At 45.9% G+C, this 22985-nt stretch overlaps 1 protein-coding gene across 1 annotated transcript; it reads right to left on the reverse strand.

The window, feature by feature from the left end:
• Positions 1-324: 324 nt before the first annotated feature.
• Smarcc2 (SWI/SNF related, matrix associated, actin dependent regulator of chromatin subfamily c member 2) lies at positions 325-22525 on the reverse strand (the record flags this gene model as incomplete). Its single annotated transcript, XM_033763489.1, has 30 exons — positions 325-736; positions 1290-1355; positions 1632-1715; positions 2126-2507; positions 3192-3326; positions 4246-4412; positions 4495-4630; positions 4831-4895; positions 5171-5332; positions 5572-5830; positions 6182-6244; positions 6336-6455; positions 6688-6780; positions 7455-7608; positions 8054-8167; positions 11783-11854; positions 12338-12468; positions 12723-12760; positions 12911-12970; positions 15158-15282; positions 15649-15764; positions 15844-15975; positions 16363-16438; positions 18151-18220; positions 18462-18531; positions 19556-19648; positions 19743-19824; positions 20229-20314; positions 20920-21039; positions 22421-22525. Coding segments are annotated over 30 exons (3453 nt in total), but the record flags the coding sequence as incomplete, so codon positions are not given.
• Positions 22526-22985: the final 460 nt, after the last annotated feature.

Here is a 22985-nt window from a genome sequence, read left to right on the forward strand (position 1 = left end):
AAACAAACACAAAACTGACATTCAGAGGGAAAAGGGATCATTGGTTGAGCTGGGGTGGCCTAAAACAGCAACAATGGGGAAGCAGCAGGAGAGATTAGTATGAATGAATGGTGGGGAAATGGATGAGAGGAACTGACTCAGTCAAGGGCTTGGGGTTTGGTATCCTACTCAATCCCCAGAGTCTCCCTACAACCTTATCCCACTTTCTTAAAACCATCACTCTTCCCCACACAAAAGAATGTAAAAGTCTGTTAATTTTGAGAAGGGAGCTCCAATGTGGCTTTTTAAAATCTACTTCCTTTCAAAGAGCTTAAATTTTTTTATAAAAAAAAATGCAGTAGTTCTGAGGGGAATGCACCCTTGGAAGTGGTTAAGTAGAACCTTATATAAACACCTTTCCCCAGCCCTCTGAGGGCACCCATCCCATCCTATCCTTTCTCCCAGACATTAGAAACATCTTTTTTAAACAGAAGTCTTTGAAAATCCGATATAAAAGTGCCTGCCTCTGTTGGCATGTGGGGGCTGTGGAGGGGCAGGAGGAGCTTTCCTTACGTAGTGCTGAATTCTCCAGCTGGGGAAGGGTCCCAGTGGTGGGGGAAGGCTGTTTCTGGAACCAAGATCTCCGTGGGGGGTGAGGGGAAAGGTGTCTGGCTGGCTCATCACTGTGGAGGTGGCACAGGGGTGACTGTGCCTGGGCTCGGGGCTGTGGGGTCTGGAGGCAGGGGTGTGCCTGGGTCTGTGGAGAAAAGGAACACAAATCAGCTGGGGCACGCAGGAGGGAAGGGTCCAGACCTAGTCTACATGCACAGACACAGAACCAGGAATGGCATGCAGTGGGCAGGTAGATGAATGAGGTACCCACAACGTACAACTTGCTTTTCCCACGCCCTGCTCCACCTTACACTGGGGAAAACTGATTCACTCCAAATCATACTCCTGCCCCTAAGGGAACTCTAAATGGGGCATCTGAAAGTGGTGAGAACAAAGGTATGCCAATCATCATGCAAACAGGTATCTGCTTTTCAGGGTTACAACTGAGATGTTCCGTGCCACAGGACTCCTCCATGACCCACCAGTGAAAGGCCCCAACGTCATCCTAGAGGTGGCAGCTGCCAGGCTGGGGCCTGGTGGAGGGCCAGAGAGGCCCTTCCTCCTGTATTCTAATTTTACCACAGTGTTCAAAAAAAGGATTGTGGAAATTCTAATATTTGACCCCTTCCCCACCTGCCCTCCCTGCTTCCCTGTGGACCCATCTCCCTTTCCCTTCTCCCCTCCTGGCCCCTTCTCACCTGGCAGTGGGCTGGCACTGGGCAGGAGGTTGCCCTGAACAGCTGCCACAATGGCAGGGCTCTGGGCTGCGGCGGATCCGAGCCCCGGCCCGAGAGGCAAGGAAGATGGCATGGTGGTGGTCGCCGGCAGGTTAGGATGTAGAGGGTTCGCCATGGACACAGGCAGGTTAGGTGGGGGGAGAGTGCCCGGGGCGAATGGGAGATGGTGGTGATGCCCATGCAGGTTAGGAGGAGGGGGGAGGTTAATATTGATGGAGTCAGCTAGACTACCAAATGGGATGATGGATGGAGCAGGAGGAGGAGGAGGCGGCATGCCAAAAGGCAAACCCAAAGGAGCATTACCCGCCATGCCTGGGTGCCCGCTGCCTGGCACTGCCCCTGGCATCATTGAGGGAGGAGTTTGTTGGCTGGGAAACGGTGAGGGGCCTAAGAATTGAGAAAAGGGATAGATAAGGTTAGAGGCGTAAAATCTCGCTTAACAACTTATTTTCACAGCAAGGAAAAACTGGTATCACCTTTCCTTTTCTGGACACTAGAATAAATGGTAAATTCTTGGAACAAAATTCCAATGGTCTGGGTTAGGATAGAAATCCCTACTGGCTTAGGGACATAACAGAGGTGGGCCCATTGGTAGAAACTGAGACCAGTCCATGCACCCATGAAGTAATCCCTTCAAAGGGAACTGGGATGGGCTGGGGATTAGGACAGTGGTGCTGCTGCCTGCCTTGCAAGCGCAAGGTCCTGAGTTCAATCCCTGGTACAAAAAAAGGCGGGGGGGAATGGGGCATTTGCTTGGATTCCTGTAGCCAACAAGAGCTCTGGAACTCACCACTTACCATGGGGTCCAGGGGGGGGGATCCCTGGAGGGACTGCCCCAGGTGGAAGGGCTCCAGCTGGTTGAGGCTGCTGTGGCCCTGCAGTTGGCCCTGCCTGCCCAATCTGTTCTGAAGGGCCCAAGCTTCCTGGAGGGGCCCCACTGCCGGCAGGAGCAGAGGCCACAGAGGCTGGAGCCACAGCCAGGCCATGGACTGTGGGTGGCCCAGCAGCCCCTGTGGCGGGTATGGGCTGGGAGCCTGGGGGCAGGGTTGGAGGTGGCTGCTGCTGCTGTTGGTGCATCTGTTGGAAGTGCTGCTGCCGGGCCCTCATCTCTGCGTACTTCAGCTGCTCCATGTGGAAGGCTTGCCGGTCAGCCAGGAGCTGTTGCCTCTGATACTCCAGCTGCCAAAGCCAATGAGTGCTGTTACTAAATTTTCAGAAGATCTTTAGACAAATGCCCTGCTCCTTGCTTTGTCTTCTGAAAGACCCCATCTCTCATGCTGGTGGTTCCCCAAATGTAAACCTTGTGTTTCCTCTGTCCTTCCCACTCACTCGCTCTGAATTCCATGACAGCGTCTCACTGCAGTAATCGGATGGTAGTCCTGGCTCACTGCAGCTCCAAAGCTTTGAATTTATCTTTAATTTGGAAAATGCTTCCTGTTCTTGTCAATTCATGTTTTTATCTTACTTCAAAACTGACTAGAAATTTTAACTGTTCTCGGAAAGCCATGTAAGGTTATCCATTGATCTGAAGCCCATACCCTCTCACCATCCTTTCAAAGCATTAACTTAACAAATATTTATTGAGAGTTTATTACTAGTGAAGTGGAGCTGGAGTGCAGCAACCAAAAAGTCCAACTAACATCCCTGCTCTGTGAAGCTGACATTCCGTGGGACCTCCACCTTCAGCTTTCATGTCCTTCACTACCCAGGGCTGATTTCCCCTGCCTGGCCTGTCCTACTCCCTATCAGCCTCAGCTTCAGACTTTGTGCCTTGCTGTGCCCGCCCCCCTTCTAACTAGGGCAAAGCCCAAGGTCTTGTGGTGGGTTCCAGGACACCGTTACCCCTGGAGGGAGGCTACTCACTGCTTCTCGCTCCCGGTCCATGATCGTCTCCAGTTCCTCAAAGTGCCGGAGTTTGATCTCCAACTTTTTCATCTGGGTCTCCACCAGCAGGGCCACCAAAGACTTGATCTTCCTCTCTTCAACAGCAGCCAAGTGCTAGGCAAGAAGGGGTGGGATAGCACATCACTGGGAGGACCCAGCTGCAGACATTCCAGGGAAAACAGGACAAGCAGATTCTGGCAAGTTTAAGAATAAATGTGCTAGCTGGGTGTGGTGGTGAAGAGGAGGACTGATGAGTTCAAGGCCAGCATGGGCTACAGACTGAATTCAAGGCCAGCCTGAACTTCATAGTAAGACTCTGTCTCAAAAAAAAGTAACAAGGGATAAAGCAAATCAAGCTGGACATGAGGGTGCATGCCTGTAATACCAGCTACTTGGGAGGCTGAGGCAGGAGGATTACAAGTTTTAGGTCAGCTTGAGAAATTTATCAACATAGCAAAGACCCTGTCTTAAAATTTTAAAAAAATACTGGAAATGTAGCTCATTATAAAGGCCCTGGATTCAATTCCCAGAAACGCGTGGGCGCGCGCGCGCGCACGTGCGCACGCACGCACACACACACACACACACACACACACACACACACAGAGTCAAATAATTACAGGGCTGGAAACAGACCCAAAAGGTAAGAGATTTTAGAAGTTTAGAGAAAGAAATGACTAGCTTTTTTATTTCTAAAAATAAAAAGGAAGGCTGGGCATGGTGGCACACGCCTGTAATCCCAGCACTCGGGAGGCTGAGGCAGGAGGACCACTGTGAGTTTGAGACCAGCCTGAGCTACACAGTGAGTTCCAGGTCAGTCTCAACTACATAGTGAGACCCTGGCTCAAAAAACCAAAAAAAAAAAATTAAAATAATAAATAAATAAATAATAAATAAAATAAAAATAAGGCTGAGGCAGGAGAATCACCTTGAGTTCAGGGCCCGTCTGAATTATATAGCAAGACCCTATCTCAAAAAAACAACAATAAATAAATAAATAAATTTATTATTTAAATAAATGGACTGGCCTCACCTTGGCCTTCACTGCAGCAGCAGCCAGGGCAGCGGCAGCAGCAGTGGAGAGATTGCCCTCACCAATATCCCGCTCCACCTTTGTCTTCCTTTCCCCCTCCGACTCCACCACTTCCTTCAACATTTCTTCCTGCCCTTCTTTGGGCTCCTTCTCCTTCTCAGGATCAACTAGGCCAGAACAAGGGTTAAGTCAGGCGACAGCTGCACAGTTCTCTCCTGTCCCCCACACCCACCATTCTGGGAGGCTCACCGATGGGGTCCCCGTCACTCTTCTCTGACTCCTTCTCACTGTCACCTTCTTTCCCTTTCTCTTCATCCTTTTTGGGAGCCTCACTCGTCTTCTCCTTTGCTTCCTCCTCTACGACCCCGCCTCCTTCTCGGGGTTCCTGAAGTCCCAGTAGAAGAAAAGAAGACATCACTGAAGAGAAGAATGCTCACACAAAGGGCCCAGGCAGGGGACTGGCTTTAGTCCTCTTACTTTAGTGGCAATCTGGCTGCAGAAGACTGCCCCTGGCTCGCTTCCCTAGCACCACAGAGTAGCACCTGGCACCCCCTCCCAGCCCAAGGTCCATCAATCCCTCTATACCTTGGGCTCCTTCTTCTCATCTGCGGCCTGGCCCTCTGCCCGTGCCTCATCAGTCCCGCTCTCCTCTGGGCCCATGGGGAAGGAAAGGAAAGGGAAGGTGTCTGATAACAGATCTGTCTGTGCCACATATTTCCAACAGCCCTTCCACCAGCCAAAACCTCAGGGAGAGGACCAGTAGGAGCCAAAGCCTCTAAGGTGAAGTCCTGGGGAAAATACAAAAACCCACCAATTCTCCCATTCATATTTTGCTTTGACGCCAGTGTAAGGCAGAGATGGCACAGGGAGCCTGGTTCTGGCTCTTGGTGATAGGGGAGAAATCTGGAAACTTGCCAGGCCTTACCAATGCGCTCAGGCTCATCGGAGGTGGTTCCCGCAATACCACTGCTTTCCAGACCAAAGGCTGGGTCTGCCTTGCCTGTCACTTTGGCTGCTTCTTCTACTTTCCGAACATGGGCCTCCACCAAGGCTGTGGGTACCTCTTCCTTCATTTTGGAGAACTCCTCTGCAAGACCCAGAGAGGATGAGGCTAGGACAGCACAGGTGAGCAGTTCTGGCTATCCCTGTGAAAGCTTCCTCACAAGCCCATCTCTTTCTCTAAAACCAGAATGGACCCTAGACAGGTCCCTAAGTAGAGGCCAGCACAGACAAGGCCAAAAGGCCAGCTGAATTTGAGAGGGTTTCACAGTTTGAGTATCTGGTTCTTCAAAATCAAACTAAGAAGGCTGAGAACCCCCCAATTACCTAGGGCTGACTTTGCAGCAGCAGAGGCGACTCGGGGATCGACGACAGAGGCCAGGAAGGCAACAGTGCTCATAACAGGGTTGCCCGACTGACTGAAGGGGATGGGCTGGTAGGCCAGGGGGCCCAGTGAGGCCTCTGAGTCCTCCAGATACGGGTCTTCAATGGGAAGGCGAAGAAAATGCAAGATGCATTCGTCCTGTGTGCGGCTTCCCACATGCTCAGATACTTTGTTCCAGTCATCCTTGTACATTTCCAGGGCCTGGTGGTAGTGGTGGAGACATAACTCCGCTTACTTAGCCACTTTCCTCGAAGGTCAAATCCCCCCATCCTACTAAGGACAGCTGGCTTCAAAGCTCTCTGTGTTCTGTATTTGCATACTCTGCTAGGTCCAAGGGGGATCTCCAAGTAGCACTAAGAAAGGACATGGAGTTAGTGAAGTAGCCAAAATGCCTGGCCTGGAACTATTCCTGGGGCAGGCATGAGGAAGGGGAGACTGGGGCAAGATCACACCCTGCTCGCACCAGACTCCATGAGTTCTCTCCACTCACAAGTGAAAGTGGCACCCTGGTCACTTCTGTTTTCACAGAACTCTTTTCCTTTCCCCAATTACCTCTAGGAGTAGCAGAGTCTCTTGTTCTGTCCACTCTCGAGTGGCACTGGCTGCAGCTTTGCTCTGTAGGGGAAACATGGACAGGTCAGGAAGGAGAAGCTTGTGACCTCTGAGGAGGAAAGGTTTTGCACCCCAGGTCAGCTACACCTCATACCTTGGAGGGGACATTCTTCTTTGTGTACATGTCTGTACGTAGCCCAAAGTTCTGCATGTCTGTTGGTTTCTCTTTGCCTTTGTCAGGAAAGTTGAGCATTTGCTGGGAAGCAGAGCTCTGCTAGTTGTGGAGGAGAAAGAAAGAGATGAGTACAAGTGATCATAGGAGTCAGGGGCAGACAGAGAGAGAAAACAGACAGAAGGAGCTTCCTTCCCAAAGCCAGGGATGCCCCTGGGTGGGACTTCCTCCCTTACTGCTGCAGCTCCTCTGCTCTCATGTCTCTTCTTCCCGGGCAGGGGTCCCCCAATAAAGGGGCAAATAAGAAGCCCAGCGGGGTCTGCACCCCACCTACCAGCTCTGGCTTGCCCTTAGCCGTCTCTGGCACCAGGTCATCCAGCTCTTTGCCCTTCCGGCCAGCCTTGGTATCAGCATCAACCTGGCGGCCCTGGGGGACAGAGCTTAGCGTCATGGAGGCTGGGCAGGAAATGGCTAGGCTAAGGCCCTAGAGACCTCAAGACCAAATGCTGGGCAGCCCACAAGCTCTGGAGGCACTCATGCCACTGTTTCATGCGCCCTCCATGATTAATTACACATGTAGCTGGCATGATATCCACTTGTATTCACATATATCTTTAAGGTTCTCTTAGGAGCTGGGCGATTAGGTTCTAGTCCTAGATTTGGTCCTCTGTGACCTTGGGCAAGCCACATAACCTTTCTCTTAATTTTGGTAATGGATGAAATGGAAATTTTTAAAAAATGGAGGTGACAAAAATCATGACGCAAAAATGAAAAAATATGGGAAACGTGACAAAGTTGAAAAAGTTCACAAATGTTAATTTCAAGCCATTTTCCTCTATCTGTTCCATCCCCTACATTAACCTGCCTGTTCCCTGAGTACAGGAAGCAACTCTTATCCTTCAGCAAGTCCTCACAGCCTTAGATAATGAGGCTGAGAGGGAGCTTAACACACAGGACTTATTTCTCTGGCCCTTTGTATCCAATGGAAAAGAAAGAAACCTCAACATACTGCTGGACCATGACCCTAAAAAACCAGCAAAGAAAAGTCCAAAGAAGCCCAATCTTACCCACCCCAACCCCAACCCGAGTCCTTCATTCTACCTGTGGGGTCTTGGGTTGCAGGGGTACCAGCCCTGAGGGTGTGTCAGCCAGTACATGGAAATGAGAGGTGGGTGGAGGGCCCATCGGGGTTGGTCGACTCTCGGCATCCACTTGGTAGTTAATAAGACCCCACTGTTCTAGGAAGGCATGGACCCTGTGAGGAAAAAGGCAGTCAGGGTCCCATAGGATAGCCAGAAAGGTGCATGAGGAGTGGGGCTGCAGCATAAAGCTCCTTGCCGTTCACCCTCTTCTCGGTTCACTCTATTTCCACCCTCCATCCTCCATCTAAATATCAGTGACACCAAGTATACATTCCAGCCTGGGCCTCTCTCCATAGCTTCCAGTCTACCAAACATCTCCTAGTCCTGGAGAGCCAGTAAAACTGAAGCACTACTTTTGGTAAATACACACTACTTCCTTCTCCTTTATTTCACATTTCCAATCCCTCAAGCCACTCATTCCCCAAATCTGTCCCCAAACCTTCCTCTAAAAGTTGTTCTCTTGCCTATTTCCCATTTCCTACAAGCATCTCTAGTTCTTCCAAGACACACTTGGGCAGAATCCTCATGTTCCCTTCTCCTCTCACCAGCGAGACCCACCTCATGATGGCACAGACGTCACCTGCCAGGTTGCGGCGGCAGGCAGTGGATGTGAGATACTCCTGGGGATTCAGTCGGTAAGTGTCAATCATGAAGTTTCGATAAGCCAGGTATCTTAGAAGAAACAGAAAGATAAATAAGAAGAGGAAGAAAAATAAATGTTGAGGGCTAAAGGGTAGGAAAATTATTTTTTAAAAAAGTTAATGGAGCCGGGCGTGGTGGCGCAGGCCTGTAATCCCAGCACTCGGGAGGCTGAGGCAGGAGGACCACTGTGAGGTCGAGACCAGCCTGGGCTACACAGTGAGTTCCAGGTCAGTCTCAACTACATAGTGAGACTCTGTCTCAAAAAACAAACCAAAACAAAACAAAAAAAAAGCTAATGGGGCTGGGGATTTAGCTCAGTGGGTCCACCACCTGCCTCGAAAGCACATAGTCCCAAGTTCAATCCCCGGTACCAAAAAAATAAGCTGATGATCCTTCCTGTGTGACAAAGACAGACAACACATTCTACAAAATCTAGGGCCAGGGATCTAGCTCAGTGGTGTGACCACCTGCCTCGTAAGCACAAGGTCCTGAGTTGGATCCCCGGTACCAAAAAAAACAAACAAACCAAAAAAACGAAACAAAATCTGAGTATCTGAGATGTGCTAAATACAAGGGATTCAAGCATTTCTTCTATTTTTTCTCCATGGGTTTTTTTAATTAAGTGGTTTTCCCCTTATTATACTTGGAGATGTTTCACCCAACTTTGTTTGTTTTCAGTGTGAGGGATTAAACCCAGAGTCTTCACACTGAGCTACACTCCCAGCTCTTTTTTTCCTTTTGCTACAAGGTCTTGCTGTATCACTAAATTGGCCAGGCTGGGCTCGAACTTGTAATCCTTTTGCCTCAGCATTCCAAAGAGCTGGGATTATAAGTGTGCTGTACCAAGTCTTGCTATCTATCTCCTAACTTCTGAACAAGGAATCTAAAGGTAAGAAAAAATGCCCTTGTTTTTTGGGGGTTTTTTTGGGGGCGGATATCGGGGATTGAACTCGGGACTTTGTGCTTGCAAGGCAGGTGGCAGCACCACTGAGCTAAATCCCCGGCCCAAGCAAAAAATGCCCTTGTTTAGGAATTTAGACGTTAAATGGACGTTTCTCTCCATACATCCAGCTAGCCAAAGTGGCACTGAAGAATATATTTTCAAATTGAAAAGATCTAAGTTCAAGTCCCTTCTACAATGAGGCTTTGGAAAGTTACTTCCATGTTTGCAATTTAAACTGCTCTCCTGTGAAATGGGATATATGTTGTAGATTAGAGAGGTCTGCAAAGTAGTAGTATAGTGCCTGACACTATGGCTCAAAAAATTGGAGCCATTATAAATTCTGAGGATATAAGCCAGACTAAAAGACGTGAGTCCTGGTTTGTCTGCTCTAGCTGTGTAACCTGACTCCAGTGATTTAAGATGCCTATATCCCAGTTTCCTAATCTGGAATAATCTTTTGCATTTGCTGTGAAGAGTAAATTAGTAGCCAGGCATGGTGGTACATACTTGCAATGCCAGCTACTCAGAAGGCTGAGGCTGAGGCAGAAGGATTGCCAGTTTGACACTAGCCTGGGCTACATAACAAGACCCTATCTCAAAATAAAAAATAAAAAGGCTAGGGATGTAGCTCAGTAGTAGAGTGTCCCCCAGGAATCAGTATCAGGGAAAAAAAAGATTAAACCAGTCAAAATATTGGAAACTTCTCTTAGAATTGTGTCTAAGTGATAGTAAGATCTCAACAGATGCAATTACCATCATTTACTTTTTTTTTTTTTTTTTTTTTTTTGGTACCAGGGATCGAACTCGGGTCCTTGCATTTGCGAGGCAGGCAGCGGAACCACTGAGCTAAATCCCTGGCCCTATTTTGTTTTTTTTGAGGCAGGATCACCCTATGTAGTTTAGGTTGTCTGTCCTTAAACTTACTATGTAGTCTAGGCTTGCTTTGAACTTTTGCTACAATCCTCCTGCCTCAGCCTCCTGCGTACTGGGATTATGGTGTGGGCTACCACACCTGGCTGCCATAATTTACTATTTTATACCAAGAATACAGGACCTATTTCAGCCAGCAGTCATGTTGAATCTGGCATCTGGTCACTACTTTTCTTTCCTTTCACATACACTGCTTTCCCCAGGAAGAAAGGGAAGAAAGAACTATACTAAGATATGGGGAAAGAAATGTGGTAAGATTAGAAGATACCCCAAAGAGGAGAATCTGGGGAACAGCTAGAAGGAAAGGGAACAGGTAGAAAGAAAACTTGTTTAGGTCTGTTTCACCTACTTCATCACGGACTTATCACTTAAGTGCTCATAATCTCAGAAAACTGCCAAGTCTCATCTAAAGTCACAGATTTGAGTAGATGTAAAACCTTAAAGGAGACAAAGACTTCTGAGCTCCAAGCCTGCCCTTTATATATACTTCCTTCTCAGGAAGGATTCTCCATTCCTTAATTCACAGACTTGGCTTTTCCCTCACTTAGTTCCTTCTGCTTTCCTTTTTTTGTTGTATTTTTTGGTTTTTTGATTTTTAAGACAAGGTCTTACCATGTAGTTCAGACTGCTCTTGAACTCACTGTGTAACCCAGGCTGACCTTGAACTTGCAGCAAACCTCCCACCTTAGCCTGCTGACTACTGGGATCATAGGTGTGTGCTACCATGCCAGGCTGCTTCTGCTTTCCTATCAAATCTCTTAGGGACCAGTCTGGTACAGTCATTTATACTTTAATCAAAGCTACTGTTTGGTCTATCATGGCTTTCCTCACAGTAGCCCCCCTGCTTTTTCCACAGTGTTCTTTTATCTTGTTTTTTCCTTTTTACTTGGCCCAAGCTCGCTCTGCAGAGCCAGTTTCTCCCTCACTCTCCATTTTCACTTTTTCAAATAAACTATGCCATTGCTGAAACAAAAAACAAACAAACAAAAAAATCCCAACAACCAACAAAAAAACTCAAAGCTATTGTTTGTGCTAGTGTTTTACCTTCTATCACAGTGGTAGAAGACTGGACCCAGGGTCTTTTGCATTGAACCACACCTCTAGCTCTTTCTACTTTTTTTATACAAACAAAAAAATCCCAACAACCAACAAAAAAACTCAAAGCTATTGTTTGTGCTAGTGTTTTATCTTCTATCACAGTGGTAGAAGACTGGACCCAGGATCTTTTGCATTGAACCACACCTCTAGCTCTTTCTATTTTTTTTAATTTTAAAACAGGGTCTTGCTAAATTGTTCAGGCTTGACTTGAGCTCCTGCCTCAGCCTCCCAGAATGCTAATTCTACAGGCATGCACCACCCTGCCAGTTTTTATCTGCATTTTATATGATAACAGTAATTATGAACTAAAAGGCTCTGAACTCCATTAAAAGTATCTGAAGCACTGGAGCAGATACATGTTTTACACAGAACACAACACTTAATACCAACCTTTGGCAAACCCTAAAGCATCTAAGTGCTGACCTGCAGCTGCCTAACAACCAAGTATCACATCTCTTGAGAGTCCAGCACAGTTGTGGTGAACCTATGGCACATGTGCCACAGCGGAAGTGTCTTGTGTCACTGAAAGCTCTAAAAGGTTCACCATCACTGGCCCAGAACAACATGTACATGGATGGAACTCAAGAAATATTGGCTAAATTGAGTGTTCCTGGATCAGGAAGCACGCACAGAACAATAGGAAGAAACAAAATTATGAGCTGAAATCTCCTTACATTTCTGGAGTCTTGGACTTGTTCTTGCCATTAAAGAATTCAGGTAGAGCTCTCCGCTCAATAGCATGAACACTGCAAAAGAAGACAGAATAGATTCAGAAGGCTGTCCAGGAGAAAGGTGATAGGAGGATCTATCTTCATCTCTGTGCCCGTAGGCTCTTAAAGTATAGACTGAATCTGAACTAAATCACTCTGTAGCGGAGTGGTTAAATACTAAAACTCCTTTCTGTCTTTCTTTTTTTCATGTGTGGGTCTGGGTATAGAACCCACTTCTTTTTTTAAATCACCATTTATTCCTCCCCCAAAGGGAGGAAAAGCCCAGAAGTTGGGGTGGACAAATAGCTCACATCTGTAGGAATTAGAAACTTCGAGAGAACTTCCCACCAGAGTTGGAGGACTCAAAAAGAGTACAGGAATTCCTGTAAAACTCAAGTGCACCCTGGTGTATTTCACTGAGGAAGAAAGAACTTATTTGCAGATATCAGAAGAAGAAACAACCTGCTGACTCCCCTGAAAGCAGGGAAATAAGGATTCAGGGAGAAGTCACAGCAGTACCTGTTATAGTCAAACCAGGCAGCGTAGCTGGGAATGATGATGTGGTGGGTTTGTTCAGTTACATTGTCCTCATGCAGGTCTGGATTCTTGGTCTGCTCCCCCTTGTTCCCAGTACTGCTCTCATCCTCATCCTACAAGTATGGAGGCTGCTGGTCAACAGCATTCCCATTTCCCCCAGCAACCCTCTGCTTCTCCCACAGCCTGGGAATGCGAACACTTCACAATGGGAGCTGGGGATGAACACCATGGGCCCCAGACTAAAGGGGTCAGACTTTCGAACAACAGCTAGAATTAGTCTATGGGGGGAAAAGTCTGAGTAAAAGGCACTTTATAATCACAAATAAGAATCACATAGAGAGGTGGGGCCTGTCTAAACTGGCTCCACCTTGCCCGTGGTCTCCATGCTTTCATCTTCCTGTTCATCTGAAAGAGAAAGACAGCAAGATATAAGGCTGGAGCCTCCTCAGGACAGGAGAGTCCTATTGGAATCCCCACTGGGTCGGGACAAGGTGGTAGCTGAGCCCTCCCCAAGTCTTGGGCACTGACTGTTTTGCCTGGGGCTTCTTGTCTTACCTAGATCAGTCATGGTGCCTCCTTTGACTGGAGCTGACTCTGAGTCCTTCTTAGTATTGACTGTCAGAAGAGAGTCATTTTATCAGACACATGCCAAGATCAAGCCCCCATATGTCTGTTAAAAATCTTAGAGATCTCACTTTCTCTAAAAACTTTCTCCATCTGATCACAAAATACAGTAAATTCCTCTAGTCTCAATTATTCTAGGGCAGTGGTGGTAAACCTACAGCATGCATGCCTCAGCCGGCCATCTGTATCACTGAAAGCTCTAAAAGGTTTGCCATGACTGTCTAGGGCTTAAAACTCCCTTGCTACTTACTTACCTTCTCCTTCAATCAAAGGGTAACTTAATTATCTGTGTATATTCATAAGTCTTTCTTTCTTTCTTTCTTTTTTTTTTTTTTTTTTTTTTTTTTTTTTTTTTTTTGAGACAGGGTCTCACTGTGTAGTTGAGACTGACCTGGCACTCACTAGGTAGGCCAGGTTGGTCTCAAACTCATAGCGATCCTCCTGCCTCAGTTTCCCGAGTGCTGAGATTACAGGTGTGCGCCACCACGCCCGGCTTAGTCTTTCTTTTTGTAATTCAGGCTGGTCTTGAAATCACTATGTAGCCCTCCAACTCATGGCAACCCTCCTGCCTCAGCCTCCCAAGTGCTGAACTTACAGGTGTGCACCACCACATTTGACTCACTCTAGCCAGATTTTAAACATTTTTGAAAGTAGAGAATACTTTTATTAATTGAATTAATATACAAAAACTCAAGAAAAACAGAGAGAGGGAAACTGATTGACAAGGAAGAAGGGAGAACTCTCAGTAGCCCTCCAAACCCATCTTGGAATATACTCCAAGAATAATGAAGGCGAGTCTACAGAAGAGGCTGTAAACAGTACTGTAGAGCAGTGTCCTCCAAAATGAGCCTCTTCCATGGAACACAAGAGATTATCCATTGGAATACAGGAAGAAACTGGGCCGGGATTCAGCTTAGTGGTGCTGCCTGCCTCGCAAGCACTAGGTCCCAAGGTCCCAAGTTCAATCCCCAGTTCCAAAAAAAAAAGGAAAGAAACTATCAGAATGTACTTTTATATTTGTTTTTTCCTTTTTTAGGTAGTGTTCACGTGTGTTTTATAACAATCCTAAAGTAGTGGTTTAATAATATACCTATATAATGTGTGCTCGAATATATTTCATTCATGGGAATCACAATCAAAAAGAGTTTGGTAGGGCTGGGGATTTAGCTCAGTGCCTCACAAGCACAAGGTCCTGAATTTGATCCCCAGTATCTCAAAAAAAAAAAAAAAAAAAAAGGATATAAAAAACGTTTGGAGCTGGGCATGATTGCTCACACCTATAATCTTAGCACTTGGGAAGCTGAACCAGGAAATGAGGATTGCTGCAAATTTGAGGCAAACCTGGGCTACAAAGTGAGTTCAAGGCCAGCCTGAACTACATAGTGAGACCAAGGGTTTGGAGGGCGAGGGATGCAGCTCTGTGATAGAGTATATATGCTAGCATGCACAAGGCTCTGGGTTCAATCTCAGCACAGAGGTAGGGAACCTATAATCCCAGAGTTGGCAGACAAGCCTGGCCTCATCAACTCAGAAGCTTAGCCAGACCCTAGCTCAAAAAAACATTTTTTTCCAGTTTTTTGAGATAGGATCTTGCTATGTAGTCTAGGCTAGCCTTGCACTTATGGGCAATCCTCCTGCCTCAGTCTCCTGAGAGCTGGAATTACAGATGTGTGCCACCATGCCCAACTCAAAAAAAAGGCTGGGCGGCTGGGGATTTAGCTCAGTGGTTTGGTGGCCTGCCTTGCAAGCACAAGGACCCGAGTTCAATCCCCGGAACCAAAAAAAAAAAAAAAAAGGGCTGGGAACATAGCTCACTGGGATGGCCCTCGGTTCCATTCCCAACACCATCAAAAACAAAAAAATAGGACTGGAAATTTAGCTCAGCAGTTCCACCACCTGCCTCACAAGCGGAAGGACCCAAGTTTGATCCCCAGTACCAAAAAACAAACAAAAAGCAAAAGGAGTTCAGACACAGTTATAACTAGGCACAAAGTATGTGCATAATTCATATTTGGATGTGCAGTGAGAATATTTTTCCATCTACACTACCCATCTACACTGAAGGGGAAAGCTACTCTAGACCTGGAGCTAGTTTGGGGAAATGACCTCACTCAAGGAGTGGCATGGTAGAGGTAGGACAGAGAGTGGGTGAGCCCAGGCATTTGGCCTGGCAAGTACCTGTTTTGGGTAGCGTCACTTCTTCTACATTGGGGACTGGAGAGGGCTCATCCATGTCCTTTGTCAAGTCTTCTTGCTCCTCTTCTCTGTGGCCACGTTTTGACTTGGTGTAAGGTGTTGATGGACTGGGAAGGAAAGAAAGTGAAAGAGAATCTGGTTATCCTTGCACAATGAGCACCCAGAAATTGGGGTTCAAGGGAAGGACAGCAAGATAGAATCCCAAAGGTAGATATGAACACACACAAACTAGTAACTGTAGAGTAAAGAGGGTTGGCAAAGGTTTTTCTTTTGGTAATTAAACTGAGTTTACTATGGGCTGGGACTACAACAAACAATTGGGTGCTAAAAACTGACTCATCCTTCTCTCAGGACAACTCCAATGTCACAGCACACACAGGTCAGGGCCCAGTAACCACAGGAAGGAATTTATTCTTTTTTTGACATGGTGTGGACAAAATGGTGAATATTGGGCATATTAGGAGTTGGCATACCCTTTCTTAGCATTTTTCTTCTTAGCTTCTGGGGTTGGTGAAGGAGAGGGGGAGCACTTCCTTTTCTTATAGTTCCCCCCCTTCTTGTCACGTCGATCTGAATCTGGGCTGTTCACCTGCAGGACAGAAAAGTGGGACAAAGGTCAGCCTATAATCCTCAGTGAAGACTCTGGGAAGAAAGAATGGGATTTTTACCTCATCTGTCAGTGTCTTAGCTGAAATCTTCTTTCGGCGTGAGACAGGGTTTTTCTCATCATTTACTTCATAGTCTTCTTCATTCATCCATTCATTAAAGGTGTCTGTATCCAGGATCCACTTTGCATGAACCTAAAGTACAAAGGCAAGTTAGGCATTGTGGCACACATCTGTCACCCCAGCACTGAAGAAGGCTGAGGCAGAAGGATTGCAAATTCAAGTCCTGCTAGGATAATTTAGCGAGACTCTGTCTCAAAATAAAAAATAAAATAAAAAAGGAGGCTGGAGACAAAGCTCAGTGGTAGTGTGGCTTTGGGTTTGATCCCCATTATCACACGAAAAGAAGTATGTTCACTCACACACATACACAAACACACAGAGGTAGACTGTGCTGAGAATATGGAAACCATGGCTCTGTATGAGGAACCTCAGTGGAAAAAGCCCAAGAGTACTGCTTTGCCTCCAGAGTGTTCTGATCCTATCATTCTTCCTAGCATGGGCTTTACAAGAAAAGCTTACCTTCCTAGGTTTCTCTGGAGTTGGAGCATCTTCCACAGATGCTTCAATTTCACTGGCTGGAATCCACGTGTCATAACTACCAGGAGAAATTGAGTGATGTAAGGCAGAACCAATGAGATGGATGAGATGGAGTTACGGAAAAGTGAAGTACAGATCCTTTTTTTTTTTTTTTTTGGTACCAGGGATTACATGCCTGTAATCCTAGCTCACAGGAGGTTGAGGCAGGAAAATTACCATGAGTTTGAGGCCAGCCTGGGTTACAAGGTGAGACCCTGTCTCACAAAAACCAAACTGGGCTGGGGATTTTGCTCAGTGGCTCTGCTGCCTGCCTCGCAAGCTCAGGGTCCCAAGTTCAAGGACCTTGGGCTTGGGAGGCAAGCGCAGTGCCACTGAGCTAAATGCCTGGCCCAAGTATAGATCATTTATCTTTTTCATTTACAAAAAAATTGGTTGTCGGCATATTTTTGGGTATGATCATTTTTCTAATAAATATTCGGATTCTTTTCACTATGAAGTAATAAAGGCACATAAAACATTTTAAAAATGGAGAATGATATTCTCAACACAAAGAAATGATAAATATTTGAGGTGATGGATGTGAACCATCCCTAATTTGCACTGTGAACATTGTATACATGTGTCAAAATATCAAACTGTATTTTATGCACATGCACAGTTCCTAGAGTCATTTAAACTTAAAAAGTAAAGAATGAAAACAACAGCTTAACATAATTCTTCTTCTTTTTTCTTCGTACTGGGGATCAAACTCAGGACCTTGTGCTTGCAAAGCAGGCGACAGAACCACTGAGCTAAATCCCCAACATAATTTTTCTTTTTTTTTTTCCTCATTGAGTTTACTGGTACATTTTAGGTCCAACATAATTATTCTTGATACAGTATGAATGTTTTCCTTCTAAACCTTTTTTTGGGGCGTACTGGGGATTGAATCCAGGGCCTTTATACTATGCTAATCTCCAGATGCTCCCTCCTTTTCTTGGAGATAGGGTCCTGCTAAATTGCTGAGGCTGGGCTCCACCTTGTGATCCTCCAGTTTTAGCCTCCAAAAGTGCTGAAATTATATCTGTGCACCATCACAGCCAGCATTCCTGGTGACTTTTCTCTGTACAACTTTTGGGTTTTTTTGTACCAGGGATCGAACTTGGGACCTTGCGCTTGTGAGGCAGGTGGCGGCACTACTGAGCTAAATCCCTGGGCCCAACTTTGGTTTTATATAACTGTAATCATAATAGATATAACTTTGATGTTGTTGTTGTTTAGTGATGCTGGAGGTCAAACCCAGGGCTACATCCTTATCTCCCCCAGACCTGCAGGTATTATTTTAATGCTATTTTTGGCTATGATATTCATCTATAAAATATCCATATTATTTTGTATCACATTAAAGGCTGCTTAATAGCTCACTGAGTAGATGCACAAATGTGCTGAAACATTTTCCTACTGTCAGACTGTTTTAATATTTACTTATCATAAATTATATTGGGAGACTTGAAGGTGTAGCTCAATGGCAGAGTGTGTGCTTAAGATATTTAAAGCCCTGGGTTCAATCTCCAGAATAGAAAAACAAAACCAAAATTGAGATAATAATTTAACACAAAGCCCCAGTCCTTTTAGCCTAAGCCTCATCCAATAAGTTTAAATCTCCAAAAGAGAGGAAAGATTGCCAATAGGTGGGAGAACAAATGTTTTCTTTCTCTGCTATATATTCCAGGGCTTGTGGGCCTGGTTCTGGCTCTTATATTTAAACCTGCCTCAGGAACTCATCCTTACCTGTCAGGATAGTAGCCCCAGTGCAGAAGAACCTGTTTATCTCTCTTCATGACTGGTCGTACCCACTCCTCTGGGGTTAGAGACAGAAAAGAGAGACAGATAAGCTAAGAGGAACACAAAAAAATTACTCTGGACAAAAATCCCTAACTAAGGACTCTGCTTCTGCAGCAGGTGACCTGACAATAAGAACTCAAGACAAGAGAATTCTCAGTTGAAAGGAGATAGGAACCCAGGTGCTGCAGTGACTAGAGTAGTTCTCTACCTAAAAAGTCTAAACCATCCACTTCATGGCCAGAAAACACAGCTCTCACCTTCTTCTAGGTTTCCTGGGACAGGATACACAACATGGGAAGCATTGTTCTTATCTTCAGTGACTGCTCCCTGGATGGCACAAGGAGAACCAGGTAAAGTAGTCTTTGAATTATTGAGTGTAAATAAATCAAAAGAAGATGAAACTACACATCTGCCTGCCTAATCACATTCTGCTTAGAGTCAAATTAAAGTTAGTCTGCATTCTCTCAGCACGTAAATTGAGTGGCAGAGAATAGAGCTGGGATTATGCTAATAATGGAAAAAAATGAAAGAATTAAACATTGCTACACATAATCCACTGGACAGATTATCTACACATGGTAAATTTAAAGTTGACAGTATGTTTTTATCAACTGCATTTGCTCGTTATAAAGTTCCAAAGAACAAGAATTCCATTTATCTGAAATTAGGCAATTTCTAGATCAGAGGAAATAGGATGCTTTTTTCCCTAGGCCAACGGAGTCTCCAGAAACAATGATCAGGTCCCTATCAGGACTGGGAAATGGGAGAAGCAGAGAGAAAAAGATAGGCTCAGGCTTTTTCTTTTTTTTCCCCCCATTACTAGAGATTGAACCCAGAACCTCGCACTAAACTACATCCCCAGTCCTTTCTAATTTTGAGACAGGGTCTTGCTAATTGTCCAGGGTAGTCTCAAACTTGTGATCCTCCTGCCTCTGCTTCCCAAGCAACTAGGACTGCAGGTGTGCAGCACTGGACTCAACTTAAGGCTTTAACTCTTGTCCTTGCCAAGTAGAAAAAGCCATCTGTGCAGTAGAAAACATGGTACCTTCAAGCCAGGCATACTGGTACATGCCTGTAATCCCAGCTCACAGGAGGTTGAGGCAGGAAGATTACTATGAGTTTGAGGCCAGCCTAGGTTACAAGATGAGACCCTGTCTCACAAAAACCAAATTGGGCTGGGGATTTTGCTCAGTGGCTCCGCTGCCTGCCTTGCAAGCGCAAGGTCCCAAGTCCAATCCCTCATATGCCCCCGCCAAAGCAAAAAAACATGGTATTTCAGGGTTGCTTTCTGGTATGGAAAACATCAGGGAAAGTCATAGAATTCTGAAATATCTCCTGACCTGACACTCACCTGGTGTCTCTTAACAATGTCCTTTAATTTCCCTAGCAGTTTAGGCTCAATATCTGGGCACAGAAAAATGTTAGGTCGAAACAGGCAATTATTCTGTGGGGAGAGGAAAGAGATCATAATGAGGTCATGGGTAGAAGTGTTTTGAATTCTCACTGAGGGAAGGGAGATGGAGGTTCCCATGTATTACCTGAACCAAGGACTTCTCGATGGTCATGAACATTTCCACATTGCGGTCCATGCGTGACGGATTTTGGAAATCATAACGCCGCCTTATGAAGAGACAATAATCTAGTGAGCAATGCAGCTCTTGTCTGTGACTTCCTAACATGAGGAACTGGGAGTTATCTTGCTTATAACTATTGCCAAAATCACCCAGGATCTAAGTTTCCTGATCTCAACTCCATGAATCACTCTGCTTAGTCCAAAAGGACAAAGAACAACCTGAGATTCCGACTTAAGTACCTCTCTAACACACACACACACACACACACACACACACACACACACACACACACAGAAAATATTTTGGCTCTGACTCTCACCTACTTTTCTGAACTAGAATTAGCAACACATAGAATTTCTACCTGTATTCTCCCACCCCAGAAAGGCCTCAGTGAATTATAATGTGGGTTTCTCTCTAAACTAATGTAAGCGTAGAAAGAAGGCATCTCACCATCCCTGGTCACTCTTGAACTTGTAAGCAGCTGCAAGTATGTGGCATAAGGAGCCCCCTGCTTTGAAATCTAGGAAACATTTGATCTACAAAATCCAGACAGGGAAAAAAGCATGTGAGAGTTATATTGTAAATTCTCTTATCACTTAAAAATCTTTTCATAAAACACCACCCTGAACTGATCTCCCCTTCAAAACTAGAATTCTTGAATTCTTTGGCCATTTTATCATCTGGCCTGGAAGAGGAAAGCTATATTCATAAGGTACCACCTTGTGCCTTTGACTCCGTTGGGTTACCTCATTTGCTACTGCAAAGTTCCAACAAGGTAGCTATCTCAGCTAGAGATGAAGGAATCAAGACTCATGATGATTGCCATAAACACAGAGCCATTGAGTGGCAAAGCCAGGACTTGAACACAACCCTGTGCAAATCCAAATCTCCCCCACTTTTAAACATGCCATGAGAGATTCATGGACTAAGCCCAACTACTATCAGATCTTGCTGCAAAAAGCATTACTAAAGACAAAGAGAATGGTAATTTGGGGACTAGGCTAAACCAGTAATGCCTTGACTAGGATTAGGGATGGTAAGAAATAAACCAAACCTCAAAAATGATGAAATTTTAAAATATTTTTAAAAACATAATTCTCTCTCCAGTTTGGAGGACACATCCCCTTGCTTTTGCACTCACCGGCAATTTAGTGAGCGGTGCATTGCTGACATGTTTGCCAAAAACTTCTTCCTGAAACTGTAGCAGCTGTACAACCAGGCTAGACAAGGACTTATTGGTGGGTGGTTCAGCTTGTATATACTAGGGAAAGAGGGAAAGGAAAGAAAAGTAGATCCAAGATAAAACATCTATTAGCTCTTTTATTTCTTCCCCATGGGCTGTGGAAGCTTCTGAAGCAAAGAAAATAGCATCTTTGTCTTCTATAAAGACATGTTAAGTCTCTGTAAAGAAAACAGTAGAAAGGAGGCCCTAGAAACCAAAAACTAGGAAAGTGAACCTTGCTGCCACCAGCCCAGGTTGCCAGAGTTGGGTGTTGGTGGTAAGGGACACTTTTGACTCTTCCCCAGTTACACCCTGAAGTTGAAGTTACAGGACCTTGATCTCCAGCCAACAGCACCAAGAATTGTAGAATTCTGGTTTATGGTGTTCCAGCTGGGGAAGGAACATCTCTTTGAAGATGTAAGACAGCAGTGTATTTCTTTTTTTTTTTTTTTTTTTTTTTTTTGGGGTTTTTTTTTTTTTTTTTTTTTTTTTTTTTTTTGGTATGGGGGATGGAACTCAGGACCTTGTGCCTGGAGGCAGTGGAACCACTGAGCTAAATCCCCGGCCCAACAGTGAATTTCTTGGGGAAACCTTGTGGAAAGCCATGATTCCCCCTCTAACATAACCAAAAAGAAAGAAGTGAGGTATGGCAAGCAGACTCAGAGTGAACTTGCGCATTCTGCTTCTGCTAGAACTGGGGATAATGTCTTTCCAGGCCCAAACCAGCTACTGCCCAGCTTGATGAAGAACAGCAAGATGGCACGTAACCCTTCTGAGGAAACTGTAAGATAAGCAACGCTGGGTCTCCTTAAACGTTTCCATATTATGCTACCTGCTATTCTAGCCTTCTGTTCTAATTCAAACTGAGAACCAGGAGGCTAACTTTCTCTTTACCTTTTGACCCCTTGTTTCCTCCACCCTAAGCATACTCCCCAGTGGGAGGTGTAAAGAGATCTGTGAAGGGAAAGGTAAAATGACAAAGAGCTAAGAGCTTGAAAGCTGAACCAGGTCACAGGGTGTCAATCCCCTAGGGCCAGAGACTAAGCCCCTAGACTGATCTCCCACCAAAGGCAGAAGGCTGGGAACTAGAGCCTCACGCTGGGGTACAGACAAGCCACAGACCCAGCAGCTGTCTGTCAGAATTCTGACATCCAGAGACACCCACCAACACGATCGAAGGCCAAGAGAATGCCCAGGGTTAGTGGGGCACTCTCCTAAACTGCCCAACATACTTGACAGGCTGCAAAGTGGAGGAAATATCGGGGAGCTGGAGGAAAGCTAGGAAAGAGAACCCTGGGGTAGGGTGAAAGAAGAGAAGCTCCATCTCCAAATAAAACTAGGCCTTAAAGACAAAGACACCAGGAAGAGGTTAGGTTAAAAAAAAGACAGGTAAGGCTTCTTGAACCCTTTTGTTCACTACCTTCTTGTCTCCAGTTGTGGAAGTTGGGTAGGGGGTTGCAGGGACTAGAGATGCAAAGCTGATCTTAGTCTCTGGACCCCAAGTCCAGGGCAATGCAAGACTAGGTTATAGAGTGACTTCATTGTGAAGCTGAGAAATGATTTGAGAATGGGCCGCTGCCGGGGAACTCCCATACCCTTATTCCCCTGAGAGGTTTCGAAGCCCATTAGATGGGGGTGTCGGGGTGAGCCAGGGATACAGGTGATCCAGGGTTGAGGACCCTTTCCAGGCTGATAAGCAGCCAACGGGCTGCTCTGTGGCTGTTTACTCTCCTGCTTTCATCATCTCTGAACATACACAAAGCACCGGGGAGGCCTCGGCCCTTCTGGTACCTAGCTCCGTGAGGGCGCCCAGGCTGGCTTGTGGCCGGCACGCCGCTGGGGCGAAAGACGCCCACTCTGCATCCCCTCCACCCCCGGCCGACTGTCTCCCGGGGGAAAGCCGGGAGGGTGACGTTTAGGGTAGGGTGGGCGGCCGGCACCAGGCAGGGAGCAAAACCCGGGAAAGAGAGCGGCTGGCGCGGGGC

The sequence above is a fragment of the Fukomys damarensis genome, unplaced genomic scaffold (assembly GCF_012274545.1).
Source record: "Fukomys damarensis isolate Sample0158 unplaced genomic scaffold, DMR_v1.0_HiC HiC_scaffold_15, whole genome shotgun sequence".
Taxonomy (NCBI): Eukaryota; Metazoa; Chordata; class Mammalia; order Rodentia; family Bathyergidae; genus Fukomys; species Fukomys damarensis.